The 20,511-nt window shown below is 44.6% G+C and overlaps 1 protein-coding gene across 1 annotated transcript in view; it reads left to right on the forward strand.

Moving 5' to 3' along the window:
- The first annotated feature begins 248 nt into the window (after positions 1-248).
- Positions 249-20,511, forward strand: part of NDUFS6 (NADH:ubiquinone oxidoreductase subunit S6) — a 30,535-nt gene continuing 10,272 nt past the window's right edge. The window contains exons 1-2 of the mRNA XM_038389853.2: positions 249-411; positions 7,713-7,766. Coding sequence (XP_038245781.1) covers positions 271-411; positions 7,713-7,766 — 195 coding nt within the window. The 5' untranslated portion in view covers positions 249-270. The remainder of the gene's footprint in view (positions 412-7,712; positions 7,767-20,511) is intronic.

Here is a 20,511-nt window from a genome sequence, read left to right on the forward strand (position 1 = left end):
TTCGCTCGCCAGCGCCGAAGCAGTTGCAGCGGGGACCAAGGAGCGCAGCTCGGGATCGGCGGGGTCACGCGAAGAGGGCGGCGCTGCCAGCTGCCTCGCGCCACGAGCAGAGCGAGTCCGCGGCGGCGCCCGCCCAGCACGGCCCCCGCGGGGCGAGGGCGGGCCTCCTGCTGCCGCGTCACGTGCTCAACGGCGCCGCCTCCGGGGGCAAAGCGTGATGCGCATGTGCGGCGGCGGCGCCAGGTTGCCCGATCGAGCGGTTGAGTGAAAATGGCAGCGTCCTGCGCGACCTTCCGCGGCTTGTTGTTGCGAAGGCGCCTCGCTGCAGTTCGAGGGGCGGCCGCTCCCCCCCCGAGAGGCTACGGCGCGCGCGTGTCTGAGAGTGGTGAGAGCGTGACGCACACGGGGCAGGTAACGTTACTGTGCCGGGCTGGGGCTGCTGGCTTCCCCCGAGCTGTGCCGCCCCGGCTGGGGTCGATGAGTGGCCCCGGGGGACGTGGTCCCGGCGGGTGCCCGGGACTGGGAGCTGTTTGCCGGCTCCGGGGTGCGCGGTTCCTGCGCCGCTCTCCTATATGGGCTCCCTGTGTCTTTCGCGCTTTGCAGGGCCGGGTGTCACTCCGCTGCCCCTTCGGCTCCCTTTTAACCCGGTGTGTTGTGGTAGCCGGAATCGCCAGTCAGATCAGGGCGCTGCCGCGTTTGTGCACAGTACAAATATGACGGGTTTCAGAGTCGCAGCCGTGTTAGTCTGTATTCGCAAAAAGAAAAGGAGGACTTGTGGCACCTTAGAGACTCACAAATTTATGAGAGCATAAGCTTTCGTGAGCTACAGCTCACTTGTAGCTCACGAAAGCTCATGCTCTCATAAATTTGTGAGTCTCTAAGGTGCCACAAGTCCTCCTTTTCTTTTTAGTACAAATATGGGATCAGGTCTACTTTGTTGGAGCGTTCAGATCGGTTTGTGCTTATGATTAAGGGCATGCACGCTAGCCAGTCCCCGTTGCTATAATACTTGCACCTGCGCTAGGATTAGCTTTTATCAATGGCGCTGTGTGTTGTTCTCTTTAGCAGGCCCCTCGGCTGATGTATGTAATTCACCCGCTGAGGGCATGTCTACACTTCCTGGTGGATCAGCTGTGCTGCAATCATTGCAATGAGTGTTGATTTAGCGGGTCTGGTGAAGACACCCCAAATCAATGAGAGCACTCTCCAATCCATACGTGTACTCCACCTCCCCAAGGGCTTGTCTACACTTACTGGGTGATCAATGCATCCGCGATCAATTTAGCAGGTCTAGTGAAGATCCCCTCGACTTCTCTGCTCCACCTGAACAAGAAGCACAAGGGGAGTCGACAGGAGAGCGTAATGTAGTGTGGACAATGCAGTAAGTAGATCTAAGTATGCAGACTTCAGCTATGTTGTTCACTTGGCTGAATTTGCATAACTTAGATCAATCTCTCCATAGCTTAGACATAGCCTGGATGGGAGACGCTCTGCTGTCGACACAGCGCAGTGTAGCCATGTAACTGAAATTGCATAAGTTAGATCGATTTACCACAGTAGCGTAGACCAGCCATGAGATTGCACTTTCACTGCCATGCTCTTTACAGCCCCTCACAGTATTTCTCCTTCCTAGCAATGCCACCATGGGTCCTCTCTATATCCCCCCCCCTTACTTTCTCTACAGGTCCTGGGTAGTAATTCAGTTGTGAATTGGTGACTGAGACTACAGCCCTCACAGTATGTCTCTCCATCTCTGTATCATTTCCCCTTAACTCTAGTAATTGCCTCCTGTTTCTGGTTCGCCAGCTGAGGAGTGTCACAGAACTAAAGATAACTACCGCAAATGTTTGGTACATGGACATATACGGTAGGCGTCACTGAGTGGGTTACTATGTGAGGATTATATGATGAGAGTGCAGTCTCGTCTGATGATCCCCAGCTGGATTGTTTGCTAAGGACTTAGGGGGCAGATTTTGGGGAGGTAACTGGAAAATGGATGGATGGGGATGCTTCTGGGGAGACTAGAATACTGTGTGGCGGTGTGTAGAATGGGGAATGGCTGGGGCCCTATTCACCTTTTGTGGGCCTGGCAAGAAACATATTTGTGGGCCCCCATGTCGTCGTTATGGGCCTCTTCTGAAAGTGAACTCGGCATCATTGGCTCTATAGTAAACCCAGTACTGCTGGGATGGGGATGAAAACATTTATTCAAAAACAAAATAAGATATTTGAAGCCCCACTGTATTAATACCTCCACTCAGCCCGTAGAGAACAAATTGGGCTAACATCAGTATACCCAGGGTACTCTTGAATTATTTATGTGGGAGGGGTTGTTCGTTTTTTTTTTTTTTTCTTTTGTTAAAACACTCGGGGCCTGCTTGGGGATTGAACACACACGTTTAATTAGCACATTTCTGAGCCATATTAAGCCCAGTCAGTGGAATTGCACCTGCATCTCTCCACCTCCTCCACCCAAAATTATGTTTTATGAGTACATTTTTTGAAAGCTGTATTTTCTACTTTGGTACAATAATATTTACAAAACCTCTTTAAATGTTAGTTTCTTTAGCCTGTTTCTCCCTTTGCCTCACCATCCCTCATGACTTCAAGTGAAACAGTTAAGTTACTGGGGTGGAGTGTGGGGAGGAAAATTGCTGGTGCCCATCTTTTGCAGGGAGAAAGGGCCACTGAGAGAGACATACTTTACCACCAAGGCTACCACAATCCAGCCTCAAGCCACTCCCCCAACCTTCACACCTGGGCTCTCCCCCTCGTCCATCATACTGTTCTCCCCTCTCTGCTCCCAACTAAATCCCACCTTCACACAAGGGCTCTTCTCAATCTCCCTGCTACTGCCAGTACATTCCTGGGGTAATTCTGCACCACTGCATATGCAGAATTTGCACAGAAATTAATGTTGTGTGCGCAGAATTTCCTTTTTATCCCACAGAAATGGGCTGCAGAGCTGTTGGTGGCCACGAGGGGCTTCTGGACTATACACTGTGGGGGGAGGAAGGAGAGAGGAGGAGCAGGGGGGTTCCTGGTAGCTCCAGTTCCTCACATGCTACCTGAAGGAAGGAGGCAGCATGCAGGAAATTCCACGGAAGCCTGAGAGCCAGTATCAGGCTATTTCTTCCTCTGGATCCCTGGGCTCTGGAGGGTGTGTGTGTGTGTGTGCGCGAGTTTCTGGGTGCAGGGGTAGGGGCGCTTGCAGTTGGGCTCTGGGCAGTAGGGGGTCCCTGGGCTAGGAAGGCCCCACAGCTGGACTCTGGGTGAGGAGGGAGTGTGTGTGTCTGGACTGCGGGGATCCCTGTGACTGGGCTCTGAGGCGTAGGGGGTGCGGGTATCTGGGCTGGGGGGGCCCCACGCTGGGTTCTGAGGAATAGGGGGTGTGTGTGAGTGTCTGGATGGGGGAGCTCTGCAGCTGGGCTCTGGGGGAGCAGGGGGTGTGGATGTCTGGGGGGCACCCTATAGCTGGGCTGTGGAGGAGGAGGGGATATGAGTGTCTGGGCTGGGGGGGACCGCACCTGGGCTCTGTGGGTGGTAGGGGGTGTGGATGTCCATCTCTCCCCCACCCCCCCCAGCTGGGCTGAGTGAGATGAGGCAAAGAAACAGGGGTTTCTTTCTCTGCTCCTGGGGGAGTTTTTTTTGTCTGTATTGTAGACATAGTTGCTGACAGGTATTTCGAAATAAATTACCAAATAATTGAAACTGGTGAGATTATGTAATGTTGTTTTGACAAATAAAATATACAGAATTTTGGAGAATTTTAAAATATTGTACACAGAATGTTTAATTTTGGGGGGCAGAATTCCCCTAGCAGTATAACTGCCCACCTGCTCATCCCCCACTTTCACCCCCAGGGCTGTCGCCTCCCTCCTACTGCCCCCCCCCAGCCAACTCCCACCCAGACTCTCTTCTCTGCCCCTCTTCCCCCCCCCCCCCCCCAGCCAGTCACCGCCAGGTCCTCCATTGCACCTGGACTCGTTTCTTTCCTCCAAACCGTGCTCTACCACCTCCCCTCCCTGGAGTGCAGGGAAAAGTTTCTGGGCATTCCCACTGGCAGGAGGCGTGGCAGCCAGCACCACCCAGCGCCCCCAATGGTGGCCAAGGGCTCCCCCCTCTGCCTTCCCCCCACCCCTCATCACAAAGCTGCAGGGTTGAGACAGTGCCCAGAAGCCCTTAGCTAGGCATTAGTCGCCGGGGGGAGAGTGCGGGGGGGGCACACACTGGGAGTCGTAGCATTTCTCCTACCCACTGCCCCATCAAAGCAGGGGAGACTCAGCAGTGGGGAGGGCTGAGCCAGGAGCCTCCACCCCGTGCCCCATGGGGGTGGGGAGCACGCCGGGATCAGCACCCCCAGCACCAGGAACCTTCTCCCTGCGCCATTTCCTTGGTTTGGATTTTTTTTTTTTTTTTTTTGGTCTGCTCCACTGCCACCTGCAGTTGAACTGGGGCAGTGTGGCATGGGGCATTTTGGGAGTAGTCGTGCAACTGGCGGCGCAGGTCCAAGGGCCCCGGTGGAACGCAGCAGTGTGCAAACTTCAACTCCCAGCATACCCCGCAACACAAAGTCCCTGTTGCGCCTGCATGCTGTGCTTCCTGGACTGCTGATCATTTTCAATGGGTGCTGGGAAGTTGCTGACTCTTCACATTGCCAGGCTGTGGTTAGGGCCAGATTAATCTTTTGTGGGTACCCATGTAGTCATTATGGGCCCCTTCCAAGTTTGGGCCCGGCACGATGGCACCATTGTAAACCCAGTACTGAGTATCGCTGTGGGGCAGAGAGGAGATTCTCTAGTGACAAACACAAGAGGTTCACTGACTGAAGGAGTTGTCTACTCTGACAGCAAATCGAAGAGACCAGTCCCTGGTTTGAAGACTTTTTAAGATTGATTTTCATTATAGTATACAACAAACTGGTAACATTGTGTAGATTTAAATGAAAACTGAATTTGAAGGGGAAAAACAAGACTTAAAATTGTCATGATGATCACAAGCATCCTACAGGTGTAACATTTGTGTCACCTTTTCTCTCTGTTCTCTGTGTAGGAGGAGCCTGCTTAATGGGAGATTTAGTTTTTATCCCTGCTCAGACTGTAGTCAATTTGACAATGAGTGTTCTGAGAGCAGACAGCAGTGTCCCAGCTGCTTGTTATCCCCAGAGCCCCTTCTGCCAGAATGATTGGTCAGAACTAAGGCTTGTGCTTAGTGTTTCCATTTCCTTCCCCTCACTGCAGCAGTGTCAGAGAAAGGCAGAATTGAGTGCTTTGGTTGTCCCTCAAAATGTACTTGCAAAGCAAAATTTATCTAGCATCTCCAGGTGATGTTACAGGTGATGTTACAGTGAGATACATACAGTACTTCACAGGTACTTTTGTAGGGCAGAGTAAAGAGTTGGAGAGTAGTATTAATTATAGAAACAAACTAGTTAATTTTAAAATAGGAGTTGATTATTTGAGGAATGTCATAGTCATAGAGTTTAAGGCCAGAAGGGACCATTAGATCATCTAGTCTGACCTGTAAATTGCAGGCCACCAACACCATCCAGCACACTAAACCCAACAACCAAAATTAGACCAAAGTATTACAACACACTGGAGACTAGGCTATTATGTGCCAGAGGCAGAGAATAGGAGGGACCAAGGCATACCAGGACCCAAGGCCTACAGAATAGTAGGAAAGTGATGATCTGATAATCCTGACAAGTGACCCACACCCATGTGCTGCAGAGGAGGCAGAAACCCCTAGAGTCACTGCGAGTGTGACTTGGGGGTAAAATTCCTTCCTGACCTCACATATGGTTAGATCCTGAGCATTTGAAGAGAGCAGAGAAAATGCTCTGTGCCACCTCAGAGCCCTGGCCCAGCCCACTAGTGTCTCATCTCCAGCTGTGGCCATCCTTGATGTTTCTGAGGACTGAGATATTTTTTTTAAAAAGAGTACATTGAAGGGGGTAGGCAGTAGATCCTTCCCTGAACACCTGCCGGTAGCCAGCTGAAACCCTGAAACAACAATAAATTACCAGGACCAGATGATGTTCACCCAAGAGTTCTGAAGGAAATATGAAACTGCAGAACTACTAACTGTGTTATGTAACTTGTCATTTAAATCAGCTTCTGTACCAAATGACTGAAGGATAGCTAATGTGACACCAATGTTTAAGAAAGGCTCCAGAGGTGATCTTGGCAATTACAGGCCAGTAAGCCTAACTTCAGTACCAGACAAGTTGGTTGACACTATAATAAAGAACAGAATTATCAAACAAATAGATCAACTTGTGTTGGGGAAGAGTCAACAGGGTTTTTGTAAGAGGAAATCATGCCTCGCCAATCTATTAAAATTCTTTGAGGGGGGTCAACAAACATGTGGACAAGGGTAATCCAGTAGATATCGTGTACTAGGACACTTAGAAAGCCTTTGATAAAGTCCCTCACCAAAGACTCTTAAGCAAAGTAGGCAGCCATGGGATAAGAGGGAAGGTCCTCTCATGGATCAGTAACTGGTTGAAAGATAGGAAACAAAGGGTAGGAATAAATGGTCAGTTTTAACAGTTGAGAGAGATAAGTAGTGGTGTCTCCCAGGGATTTGTACTAGGACCAGTACTGTTCAACATATTAATAAATGGAAAAGGGGGCAGACAGTGAGGAGGCAAAATTTGCAGATGAGACTCAAGATAGTTAAGTCCAAAGCAGACTGCAAAGAGTTGCAAAGGGATTTCACAATATTGGATGACTGGGAAACAAAATGGCAGATGAAATTCAATGTTGATAAATGCAAAGTAATGCATATTGGAAAACATAACCCCAACTATATATACAAAATTATGGGGTCTGAATTACCAGTTACCACTCCCAAAAGAGATCTTGGAACGGACCATGTTTATGGAATGGATGCAGATACAAATTTTGTATCAGAGTGGGGATCTATTAAGACAGAAGATATGTCTCTGTATAAATCCATGATATGACCACAACTTGAATACTGCATGCAGTTTTTGCCACCTTCTCAAAAAAGATGCATTAGAATTAGAAAAGGTACAGAAAAAGGCAACAAAAATGATTAAGGGTATGGAACAGCATCCATATGGGGAGAGATTAAAAAGACTTGGACTTTTCAGTTTGGAAAAGAGATGACTAAGAGGGGATATGATAGTGGTCTATAAAATCATGACTGGTATGGAGAAAATAAAGGAGGATCTGTGGAACTCATGGCCAGGGGTATGTTGTAAAGGCCAAACTATAATGGGGTTAAAAAAAGAACTAGAAAAACTAAAAAAAGAATGATGGATGATAGTTCCATCAATGTCTTTTTAGCTAAGGTGGTAAGGGATACAACCGCATACTCTGTGTCTCCCTAGCCCTTGATCGCCGGAGTGGATGACGATGCTTGCCTATTCCATTCATTCCTACTGAAGCACCTGCCATTGGCCACTTTCAGAAGATAGAAAGGCTAGATGGACCATTAGTCTGACTCAGTATGGCCATTCTTATGTTCTAAATGGTATCATTTGCCCATTTGAAATATTTTGTGGGAAATGATAACTCCATCCTCAATCCCCATCCTCAATATGACAATGAACTTGAAGCCCAGAAAGCCAATTTCACTTCTGTTTTGAACTGCCAGCAGATTTTTATTGTATTTTAAATATTCGTATCCCTTAGTCATGGTAACTACTTTCTAATTAAGATGCAACTTATTTTGTATTTCAGGTTTATGAAGAAAATGACTACAGAAAGGTTCGATTTGTTGCACGACAGAAGGAGGTAAAACACATTGTATCTAGACTCCTCAGGATATGATTTTAATTTTCTTGGGTAATGATGCCTTAAATATTCAGGTTTATAAAAATAAATATTTTTAATGTCCACAATTTTAAAAATTTGTTACAAAGTAGAAATGACAGATCTGTTTTACTCTGTCTTTGAACCAGTTGCTCCTCCAGACTCTCGCTGATGTGTACTGCTTTGCTTTGATGTCAGACTGCTTATATATTCCTCTGTTCCACAGCTTTGATCTAGGGGATTGTGTACATGTGGAGTTATTCAGGAACAGCTATTAGCCCACTGGGCTAAGATAAACAGAAACAAGGCACTCTAAGGGTTTGTCTACACTTACATTTTATAGTACTCTAAAAATCACCCCCCTGAGCGCAGCAAGTCTGAGCACTTTAAAGCGCTAATGTGGACAGGCTCCAAGTGCTGGAAACCATGCTCCCAGTGCTCGGAGCTAATCCCCTCGTGGAGGTGGATTACCAGGAGCACTGGGAGAGCTCTCTCCCAATGCTCGCGCGTGACCACACTCATACTTCAAAGCCACGAGAGCGCTCCCGCGACAGTGCTTTGAAGTTTCCAGTGCAGCCATGCCCTTATTCTGGAATAGGTGGGTCTACATATGTAGTTATCCGGAATAGCACCATGAGTAGACAAGCCTTAAATGTGTATTTACTAACTCCTACTCCCTCAAAGATTGTTAGTCTGGAGAATTTCCTCTTATACTTTTTAAAACTTTTATATATTGGTCACTAAATTTCAGGTAATAACAATTTATTCTATTCCATCTACTCAATGAAAATCAAATTCTGCCAAACTGGATTAAATCCATAGATTAATGTAAAAGTATTCAAAGAAAATGATAGCAATTAGATATTTGATACATATTTATTATTTGAATTGTGGTAGCACTTAGAGTCCCCAATGACATGAAGCCTCTAGTGTTCTAGATGCTGTAAAAACACATAGTGAGAGAGGAACCACATTTCATACAGAATTTTAGTACTATATTACTGTTTGACTATCCTTATAATAATGAATGATCTTTCTGTGGAAGCTTACTTTGTCTTGATCTTTCCAGCAGCAGTTTCAAATAGAGCAATAATAGTGCTCAATTAAAGCAGAGTACTGATCACGATTTGCTTAGTTAAAATTACATAACACTTTCCATTATAACTGACTTTTCAGTTGTTTCAGTTGGTTGAAAACTTCCTATGGTTTGTCTTAGCCTAGAGGCTGAGTTGTTTTGTAAAGTTGAGCAAGAATGTTTCATCTGTTTTTCTGAGCATGACAAGATGGATGAAAGAATTGGAAAACGTACCTTATTACTCAAAGAACTGTTATGATAATTGGACCTACAAATTTACTTTACTTGTTAGCTCAACTGTAATAAGCAGTGTAAGTTCATGAGATGTCACAATAACCTGTAACAACAAATATTGATGGGAAAAGGTGCAAAAGTGAGACGGACTGAATTAGTTCAAACAAAAAAAAATATGACTCAAGGACTGTGTTAAGATCATGCTTGGTAACAAGAGAAGTGTAGAACCAGAAATCAGTGAATCAAAATTGGTGTGTATGAAACTAGGCATAATTGGTGGACAAAATGAGGGGATGGGCTATTCCACCCATCATTCCCTTTTGGGGTCCTTAAAGAAAGCGTTTGGGAGAAAAATTGGTTACTGGAATGAGTTTCGCTATCATGGCTGCCATCCTCCCTCTCTCTGGTCTCCTTGGACTCACGATGAGGATGGAGAAGGTCCAGAGAGATGTCCTGAGCAGACCAGGCCAGGAAGAAGGAGCCAAATAACATTGCTACCTCCACTGGCTTTGGCTAAATCCCAAATACCACCTGAGATGTGAGACTTTTTCTCACCCTCACCCCACTTGCGTGTTCTTTTTCCTTCCCTACCTGATTTCTTCTCTTTTACTGTTCTTTTTTCCATCTGTCTAAAAAGAGTCTGGCTTAGTCTGCTAGACTGTATATTTTGCAACACTGCTATAAGCCTGTGACTAGCAAGAGGCAGCTAAAAGCAATGCCTTAAGTAACCTGATGCTTGTATGAGTTTGCCAGGCCTGAGAGTGGCTGATAAGACTGTGCTGTGCCTGTGTTTGTCCAGCAGTAAGGTTTCAAGTGAAAGTCAACACCAGAGACACAAACTGCAGCTTCTGTCTTTGATGTTGTTTTTCTCTCCCTTTGTGTGTGTGTTTCTTGTTTTGTCATCTTAGGAAACAGGATTGGACTTTAACAACAACAGCAGTAACAAGAGCTCCAGCTCATCTCTACTAAATTCTTATTTCCCCAAAAGGACAGTTATTACTATCTTTAATATCACCTAAAAGATTGTCAAACAAGGATTTTTTTTCCTTCTTAAAAAGTCTCTGGCTAAAGGGAACAAGGGGGGGCATGTTAAAATGAAAGTCTTCTTTAATACTTTATATTTTAAATACTTTGACTGTTTTCCTTCTTTTCTGTATCTTTAATAAAAAGTTAGGATTTTTAATGGTCTGTTTGCCATGATTCTAAGCAGGCTGATGTCTCTGTATACCAAACCTTGTTTAAAACTGCTTAATGTTGGACAGTGATTGGGTCATATTGACACCTTTAACTGATTGGGCTCGTATATTCCATCTAAATTAATGTAACAATACTCAGTCTGTTTAATTTAGCAAAGAGAAGGTTAAGGGATGACTTTATCACTGTCTATAAGTACCTACGTGAGGGGAAGATATTTGACAAAGGGCTCTCCGTTCTGGCAGACAAAGGTATAACAAGATCCAATGATTGAAAGTGAGGCTAGACAAATTCTGACTACAAAATATGATGCACATTTATTACAGTAAGAGTAACCATTTGAACAATTTATAAATGGTTTGGTGGATTTGCAGTTACTAGAAATCTTTAAATCAAGACTGTGTCTTTTTCTAAAAGAGATGTTCTAGTTCAAACAGGAATTAATTTAGGGAAGTCCTGTGTTGTGTTTATATTGGCCGGTGGCATGGTGGTGGTCAGCCCTGTTGATCACAGTGATTCCTTCTGGCCTTATAATCTCTGGGTACAACGGGAGTGTGAAAGGAATACATGTTTTGGGCAATCCTACTGCCTAAATGCATAAGACTGGAAGCTGAAATTTGGCATGAAATTAGTTTCCACTGACGAGCAGTCTCAGCCTTATTTCAATGGATATAGAAGTTTATTTCACTGTTTTCTAGGTAATTGGAACTGGATTCTGACCATGTGCATTAACTTTTCATAGAATATCAGGGTTGGAAGGAACCTCAGGAGCTCATCTAGTCCAACTCCCTGCTCAAAGCAGGACCAATCCCCAACTAAATCATCGCACTTTTTGTTAAGTGTGCACTAAAGAAGGTTGGTGGCATGTGCTTGTGTACTAAATTAGATTCACAATGAACAGTCCAATCAATTTAGGCTCTGATCCTACAGACACTTAAGCATGCACTTAACTTTAAGTATGTGTGCAAATATATGCAGGATTGGGGCCTTAGAGTCAGGGCTGAAGCAAGAACTTTCATACACTGTGTATGGTAATTTAGGGGCTGAGAAAGGGTTCCAACTGATTTCGAAAAGTGCACAGTGGAAATGAGCTCCCCTGGATCCTGTATGGTGCACAAGATTGTTATGTGGGAGTTGGATTGTGGTAATTCAGCGCAATGTTTGCAATTTGTTGGAAACCAGCAAAACTTGGAAGTCATACAGCCTGAAGCTTCTATAGAACAACTTTTTAATATTATATATGATGGTGGATAGACTTCATTGGGCCCTGTTGCTGTTGAGCTAGCATACGGGAATAAAAAAAGATCATATATTACAGAACACTTTGATGAAGCTTCTGTAGAACATCTTTTTAAAAACAAATATCTGCCCCCTTCTCTCCTAGTAATTCAATACCAAAAATAAGTTGAGACCATTAAGGCTGCATGGTTAAGCACTAAACATTCATGAAATACCGCAGCAAAGGATGCACGTGCAACCTTCATTCTGTTCCATGTGAGGATGCATTACAATAGTCCTTAATTACATAATCACATTTTTTCTACAACCTTAGCTGCATGGGTAAAGTATCTGTAGTATTGTGTGTGCTAGAGTCCATGAACATTATTTATATGAAAAGTACTCAGGACGCTAATTCAGACAATATATTACAGGTTAACTATAACTGAGAGTAATAGGGAAAATGTGCTGCCATTTATAGGGTTTTAAAATTTAATTACAGCATTAAGTCAGGCCTCAGTTCAGCAAAACAGTTAAACACATTAACTCCATGAGGAGTCCTATTGAAGGCCAATGGGACTATTTATTTGCCAAAGTTAAGTACTTAATTATTTGCTAGACTACTACAGTATTGGGTCCTGATCCTGTACACAAAGTGAAATCAATGGGACTACTTGTGTGTGTGAATGTTTGCAGAATGGGGCCTTAGTTTATCAATATATCTTACAGTAAGTACAGTGTTACTACAGGAGTGAGGTTCTGGAACAGCCTTCTAATAGTAGTGGGGGGAAACAACATAGCTAGTTTTAAGATGGATCTTGTTAAGTTTATGAACAGTATTACATGACTGTGTTGCCTGTGTTAAACACCCTTGCCCATTGAGGTAGGCAAGGAGTTCACAAAACAAGTCCCTCAGACTTCCCTGAATTTCTTTTGATAAAACTAGGGAACACCAGACTTGACATTCCTACTATTTTTATGGGTAAAGAAAAGAAAGATTTGGGGGCCTGCTTTATACATCTTAGAAAAGCAAAATTAGATGCAAGCCCATTTTAAAATAAATCTTAGCAGGATCACCTTTAACTTTCCCAGTCTACCTCTTAATTATGAAAATGAGAATGTAAATATTCTTTGGGTGAAGGGCGAAATCTGACGCCATTTAAAATCTTTTTTTAGCCCACTTGTATTAAAATTTTTCTTAAAATCTGCACTTTTGTATGGGCACTAAAATATGTAAATGGTCTCTCTCTCTCTCTCTTTTTTTTTTTTTTCCTTCTGAATCTTCAAGATAAGTATGTTATGCTATAATGACATACAGTTTCTCTTTGCTTGAATTCATGTTTACCCTTCTGGCGTAAGTGGCAGAATACTTGTACTGGAGAAGAATCCAAAATGGCAGAATCAGTTTGACTTTCAAGCCCAGATTTTCTATATTGCATTTAGTAAGCATGCCAGTTGTGCTTTCTGAAAACGGAAGTTGTGGATTTAGCCAAATCCATTCAGAATCTCTGTTTTCTGGGACCTTCATGTTTAGTACTCTTATCGCATGATTGTATCTATATATTCTTGATTATGCATATATCCCCTGGTACCTTGGTGTCTAACTACTGGGATAGTGAATTATGGGAATTGGCCAGTATTGGGGAGCTCTTGTTGGGGAAGTACTCTAGAATATGCATTGCATTCTTGAAGTTTGAGATCCTGCAATATCCCAGGTTAATCCATGAGTGGCTGGAAATTCTGGAACTTGGAATACAGCCCTTGGAATGCTAAACTACAAAGCATATCTATTTCTTTCCCCAAAATTTTAAGGCAACATGATGGTTCACTGAGTGTTTCAGAACTGTTGATTAAAATATGGTTAAATATGAAGTAGTTTTAATGGTTCATTTTATCTAGATTTTTAGCTAGGATGTTTCATATAGATGCTAACAAATCTGCTTACTCTGCTAGGTTTATTGAAATAATAAGCAATTGAAAATACAAGAAAAGGGGTTTAGTAATCGGATGAACAAATAACGTCCATGAATTCAAATCACCTATATGAACAAGTAACTAACTTAATCATTCACTGCAATCTGTAATACTGTAAGATAATTCATTGTACCTCTTAATTGAAAACAAGATAGGGACTTGTAAAACCACTACTTACCTTTTAAAACCTATTAAAATATTTTTAAACCTCTTTTTCCCCCTCATCAGTCAGAAAGGTAAATCTGATTTCTCTCAAACAACTGCACATCTAATTGATCATAAATATCAACAAAACCCTAACAATTAATCAAAAGTTAAGAACGTTCTGCAGACTCCTTAATGCTAATATTTTTTTTTACTTTAAGGCTGGCTAACCTGGTCACCAGAATCTCTCTTGAAAGTTGTTGTTTAGGCATTAAAGGCTTATTCAAAAGTCTAAAAAAGCATAGACGTTACATTTTAGAACAATGTGCATTTTTAGCTGTAATTTTCAGCCAGTATTTTCAAAAATAGCCTAACTTTAGACATCTGAATCAATATTTATGTACTTAAGTGGCCTGATTTTCAGTGGGAGCTGCTGAATGCTCAACACTTGGAAAATCAGGCCACTTAAGTCCATCCCTGTTCAGAGAACTATGTATTTAAAGGGTTTGCTGAATCAGGGCTTTATTTATATGTATGAATATGGATTTAGAAGCCTAATTGTAAGCTTATTTTTAAAAATTTTGGGCTTTCAGTTCAAAGTATTCAGCAGCTTCTTAGGAAGATACAGTATCATCCAAGGTTGGGCAATATTCTTTTAAAAAATGACAAATTGTTAATACAAATTTATTTTGTTGAAAAACAATGTGTGAATATCAGAGTCCAAAGACTACCACAGTTCAGGTCAAGTGCCCCTGTATTCCCCCTCTGTGGTTCAGCAAGGACACCCATTCTATGCTTCAGGCTCCCCAGCCAACACTTCTCTTGGGTGGAGACAAGTGTCCTGCCCTCTTTTGACTGGGATATTTTGTAGAATATCAGGGTTGAAAAGGACCTCAGAAGGGCATCTAATCCAACCCCCTGCTCAAAGCAGGACCAATCCCCAACTAAATCATCCCAGCCAGGGCTTTGTCAAGCCGGGCCTTAAAAACCTCTAAGGATGAAGATTCCACCACCTCCCTAGGTAACCCATTCCAGTGCTTCACCACCCTCCTAGTGAAAAAGCTTTTCCTAATATCCAAACTAAACCTCCCCTAATGCAACTTGACACCATTACTCTTCGTTCTGTCATCTGCAACCGCAGAGAACAGTATAGATTCATCCTCTTTGGGACCCTCTTTTAGGTAGTTGAAAGCGGCTATCAAATCACCCCTCATTCTTCTCTTCTGCAGACTAAACAATCCCAGTTCCCTCAGCCTCTCCTCATAAGTCGTGTTCCAGTCCCCTAATCATTTTTGTTACCCTCCGCTGGATGCTTTCCAATTTTTTCACATCCTTCTTGTAGTGTGGGGCCCAAAACTATACACAGTACTCCAGATGAGGCCTCACCAATGTCTAAGAGAGGGCAACGATCATGTCCCTCAATCTGCTGGCAATGACCCTACTTATACAGCATAAAATGCCATTGGCCTTCTTGGCAACAAGGGCACACTGTTGACTCATATCCAGCTTCTCATCCACTGTAACCCCTAGGTCCTTTTCTGCAGAACTGCTGCCTAGCCATTCGGCCCCTAATCTGTAGCTGTGCATGGGATTCTTCCATGCTAAGTGCAGGACTTTGCACATGTTCTTGTTGAACTTCATCAGATTTCTTTTGGCCCAATCCTCTCATTTGTCTAGGTCCCTCTGTAAATTATCTCTACACTCCAGTGTATCTACCTCTCCTCCCAGTTTAGTGTCATCTGCAAACTTGTTGAGGGTGAAATCCTCGCCATCCTCCAGATCATTAATGAAGATATTGAACAAAACTGGCCCCAGGACTGACCGTTGGGGCACTGCGCTTGATATTGGCAGCCAACTCGACATGGAGCCATTGATCACTACCCGTTGAGCCCAATGATCTAGCCAGCTTTCTCTCCACCTTATAGTCCATTTATCCAGCCCATACTTCTTTAACTTGCTTGCAAGAATACTGTGGGAGACCGTGTCAAAGGCTTTGCTAAAGTCAAGGAATAACACATCCACTGCTTTCCCCTCATCCACAGAGCCAGTTATTTCATCATAGAAGGCAATTAGATTAGTCAGGCATGACTTGCCCTTGGTGAATCCATGCTGACTGTTCCTGATCACTTTCCTCTCCTCTAAGTGCTTCAAAATTGATTCTTTAAGGACCTGCTTCATGATTTTTCCAGGGACTGAGGTGAGGCTGACTGGCCTGTGGTTCCCTGGGTCGTCCTCCTTTCCTTTTTTAAAGATGGGCACTATATTAGCCTTTTTCCAGTCATCCAGGACCTCCCCCGATCGCCATGAGTTTTCAAAGATAATGGCCAATGGCTCTGCAATCACATCCGCCAACTCCTTTAGCACTCTCGGCTGCAGCGCATCCGGCCGCATGGACTTGTGCTCATCCAGCTTTTCTAAATAGTCCCGAACCACTTCTTTCTCCACAGAGGTCTGGTCACCTCCTCCCCATGCTGTGCTGCCCAGTGCAGTAATCTGGGAGCTGACCTTGTTTGTGAAGACAGAGGCAAAAAAAGCATTGAGTACATTAGCTTTTTCCACATCCTCTGTCACTAGGTTGCCTCCCTATTCAGTAAGGGGCCCACACTTTCCTTGATTTTCTTCTTGTTGCTAACATACCTGAAGAAAGCCTTCTTGTTACTCTTAACATCCCTTGCTAGCTGCAACTCCAAGTGTGATTTGGCCTTCCTGATTTCACTCCTGCATGCCTGAGCAATACTTTTATACCCCTCCCTGGTCACTCGTCCAATCTGCCACTCCTTGTAAGCTTCTTTTTTGTGTTTAAGATCAGCAAGGATTTGACTGTTAAGCCAAGCTGGTTGCCTGACATATTTACTGTTCTTTCTACACATCAGGATAGTTTATTCCTCTAACCTCAATTAGGATTCTTTAAAATACAGCCAGCTCTCCTGGACTCCTTTTCCCCTCATGTTGTTCTCCCTGGGATCCTGCCCATCAGTTCCCTGAGGGAGTCAAAGTCTGCTTTTCTGAAGTCCAGGGTCCGTATTCTGCTGCTGCTCTTTCTTCCTTGTGTCAGGATCCTGAACTTGACCATCTCATGGTCACTGCCTCCCAGGTTCCCATCCACTTTTTTGTTTCCCCTACTAATTCTTCCCGGTTTGTGAGCAGCAGGTCAAGAAGAGCTCCGACAGGTCAAGGAGAGTTTCCAGGCAGAACAGTTCCCTGACTTCACTGTGTTATTCATAGCAAAGGACAGTCTACCTCAGCAGGTCTGCTTGCTTCTCTCCTCAGACAGGAACCAGTATAATTTCCCCAGTTATGTTACCTCACCACTTTTTTTAAGCAAACATTTTATTCTATGATAAAGAATATAGAGAAAGCATAGAAGAACCACCATGCATACTAATAAGCTTACCAGACATCACCTCAACTGCAACACGGGCTCTGGTAGGAGCAATACTTCAACCATGGTTTTAAGTTAAACCCTTTGCTCTGAACAAAAATAACCCATGACTCAGTGAGTTACTCATTTATCCAGTTTGGCTCTTTGAAGGGACAGTGAAGAGGTCATTAATCAGGCAATGGGTTCAGTAGGATGGATTTGAGGTGGGTCATTTGCATTTTCTCCCCTCCCCCCACCACCTAAGTATTTTCTAGGAAATGCATTTTACAAGTATTGTCCCAGAAGTCCTTTGAAGTGCCTAAGATCTCCCACAAATTGCATTAGTCCTATTTTTCTGCTAAAGAATTTCCATGCAATTCTCACAATAGTACACAAACCTTTGCATTTTCAATATAATGGACTGCTAAAATACTTGCACTTAATTCAGTAAGGTTTGTCCAGTATTTTATAGGACATTGTCATATCCGTCTTACTGTTTAAACAACAAACTATGTATTCTAGCTTTAAGTTGCCTAAGAGTGGTGCTAGTGTAATATAGGAAGCATATGTGAGAGAACATGAGCTGTACTATATTATATTCTGCCTCTTGAACACACAAGAGGCAGAGTGTGTGTGTGTGTGGGGGGGGGACACGGGACATTATCCTTATTCTGCTGCTGCCTTAAGGGTGGAAAAGAGATTGAGATCAGAGTTTCAATCCGAACTCTACATTTCCCACCTTCTGAGTGCCTGATTGGCTTTTTAGTATGAATGTTGTAAATTAAGAGGTACATATAATTCACGTAGTAAGCATAAGAATCAATTAATTAATGCAATTAAACTAGGAAAGTGGGAAAAATTGAAATATACAGCAAGGGCAAGTATAACTGAGATCAGTTGCTTTACTTCTCCATGTCTGTCAGATTTAAAATACCATTACAGAGAATTATAATAGTCATTCATAGCAACATACTAACCTAACTCATAGTTGTGGCACTGTGTGCCTCAGAACAGCACCCTGAAACCCCCATATTCACCACTGTAATAGAATTATATGTTTTGGACAAAGTATGCCTTGTGAGGTATCATTTTAAAAGTTTTGATTTGTGGAACATACAATCCAACAGGACAATAATATGCTATCATGGTATGTGAAGTTATGAAGTTTTTCTATATGTTGAGGTTAGGAACACCCACAACCAGCCTTTCAGGTACAACAGTGGAGCAGCCAGACGTGCTAATGGCCCTTTAAAGGGAATCCACACTCAAAATGACTATCATAGGAACTGTATACAATGGAGACTTCTCAGGCCTTGGCTACACTTGCAAGTTAGAGCGCATTAAATCAGCCTCGAGTGCCCTAACTCCTGAGGTGTCCATGCTGGCAAGGCACATAGAGCGCCCAGACTCTGTGGCTGAAGCGCCCCTGGTAATCCACCTCCACGAGAAGCATAAAGCTTGCTGTGCTCCAGTTGGAGAGCTGTGGTACCAGTGTGGATGCCCCGGTCAATTAATGACTCTGATTGGCTTCCAGAAGTGTCCCACAATTCCTGTTCTAGACACCCAGGTCATCACATCTACTGCCCTGTCCTCAGGTGACCAACCGTCAGACCCGCCCTTTAAATTTTCTGGGAATTTTGAAATTCCCCTTCCTGTTTGCTCAGCAAGGCATGTAGTGCTCTCAGTACATATTTCCAGGTGACCATGCCTCCATGCGCCAGGCGATCCCCACTATGGAGCAATGGCGAGGTGCTGGACCTCATCAGTGTTTGGGGGGAGGAAGCTATCCAGTCCCAGCTGCACTCCAGCTGTAGGACTTACGATACCTACGGGCAGATATCAAGGGCCATGATAGAAAGGGGTCATGACCAGGACGCAGTGCAGTGCAGGGTTAAAGTGAAGGAGCTGCGGAATGCCTACCACAAAGCGCGGGAGGCAAACCACCGCTCTGGCGCTATCCCCACAAACTGCCATTTCTACAAAGAGCTAGACGTGATACTTGGGGGCAACCCCACCTTCACTCTGAAGAACACCATGGAGGCTTCAGAGGCCGTAGCAGCCCGGAGTTCAACAAGACAGGAGGAGGAAAGTGGGAGCGAGGGTGCTGAGGAGGAGGGGGGCCCAGAGCCAAAGGACAGCCTGGCATCCCTAGATGCATGCAGCCAGGAGCTGTTTTCAAGCCAGGAGGAAGGTAGCCAGTCGCAGTGGACAATGCTTGGGGAAGAACAAACAGCAGAGGTGGTGCCCGGTAAGCAGCTTTTATTTTGTGAAGGTAGTTGTTCGGTGCGGTCTCCTGGGGCGAGGAGGGTTGCAGAAAAAAAGGGTTAGGGCTGCCTAGATGTGAAATAGGGCGTTGATGTGCTCTCTCACATTGTGGTAATCGGCCTCAGTGATCTCTTCAAAGGTCTCATGCAGAAGCTGGGCAATCCACTTGCGCAGGTTCCTTGGCAGAGCTGCTGTGATTCTTGTCCCAGTCAGGCTAACATGTCCATGCCACTGTGCCATGAGGGATGGGGGGACCCTTGCTGCACACAGGAAAGTGGCATAAGGGCCAGGGCAGAAGCCGCATTGTAGCAGAAGACCCTCCCTTGCTTCCCAGGTCACCCTCAGCAGCGAGATATCTTCCAGGACGAACTCATCCTGTGGAAAACGTGGGGACAGTGTTCAGTATAGGAGATCCTGCAGCTGTTGGCTCTCCCCAAGGCACAGAACCCCAGAGGACAGTATGGCCCTGTAACAATCAGTCCCCCTTGCTCCTGTGGTTACTCACCATTTTGGGGCTCCTGTGGGTTGTGTACTCGCTTTGGGATGGGCACTTTACTTGTTTTTAAGTATGACCAAATCATTGCTCTGTCTAGTTTGAACAATGCTGCCTCTGTTAAGTGTTGCATTTTGGCTTTAGAGATGCAACCTTGAGATTCCAGCCATCCTTGTTATCAATGGCTGAAAGACTGCAAAGAATCAGGAAGCGTCCACAAAGAACCAAAGAGGACCTGCTACATGAAGTCATGCAGCCATGCAGCAGTCCCTTATTGAAAATCAAAAAGTACAGGAGACTGAAAGGAGGCTCCACCAGCAGAATGCGGATCGCCGGCACCAAAGCATGGAGCGGCTCGTAAGCATTATGGAGCGCCAAGCGGACTCGATATAGGCACTCATAGCACTGGACATGGAGCAGATCCATGCTTGCCCCGGCAGCCCTTGTCCCAAAACTCTTTCCCTTGTACCCCCATGTCACTGCTAACCCACTTCCCCCAACATCCGGTTTCTTATCCCCACCAGCTGTCTCCAACACCTGTAGCTTCACCACCCAGTCCTGCAAACTATGATGCTTACCCACTGCACTCAACCCCCATCACCATGCATTTTAGCCAGCTTGAAGTGCAGCACTCATTGCTCAGCACTCCAGTCAGGAAGGCTGAGTATGATAACAGGACATATGCAAATCTGTGATTGTCCCATTCTCCACCCTGCCCCCTTCCCTACTTCCACATAGCACAGATATGTCATACCCTTTCTCTTTCCCC

The sequence above is a fragment of the Dermochelys coriacea genome, chromosome 2 (assembly GCF_009764565.3).
Source record: "Dermochelys coriacea isolate rDerCor1 chromosome 2, rDerCor1.pri.v4, whole genome shotgun sequence".
Classification (NCBI taxonomy): domain Eukaryota; kingdom Metazoa; phylum Chordata; order Testudines; family Dermochelyidae; genus Dermochelys; species Dermochelys coriacea.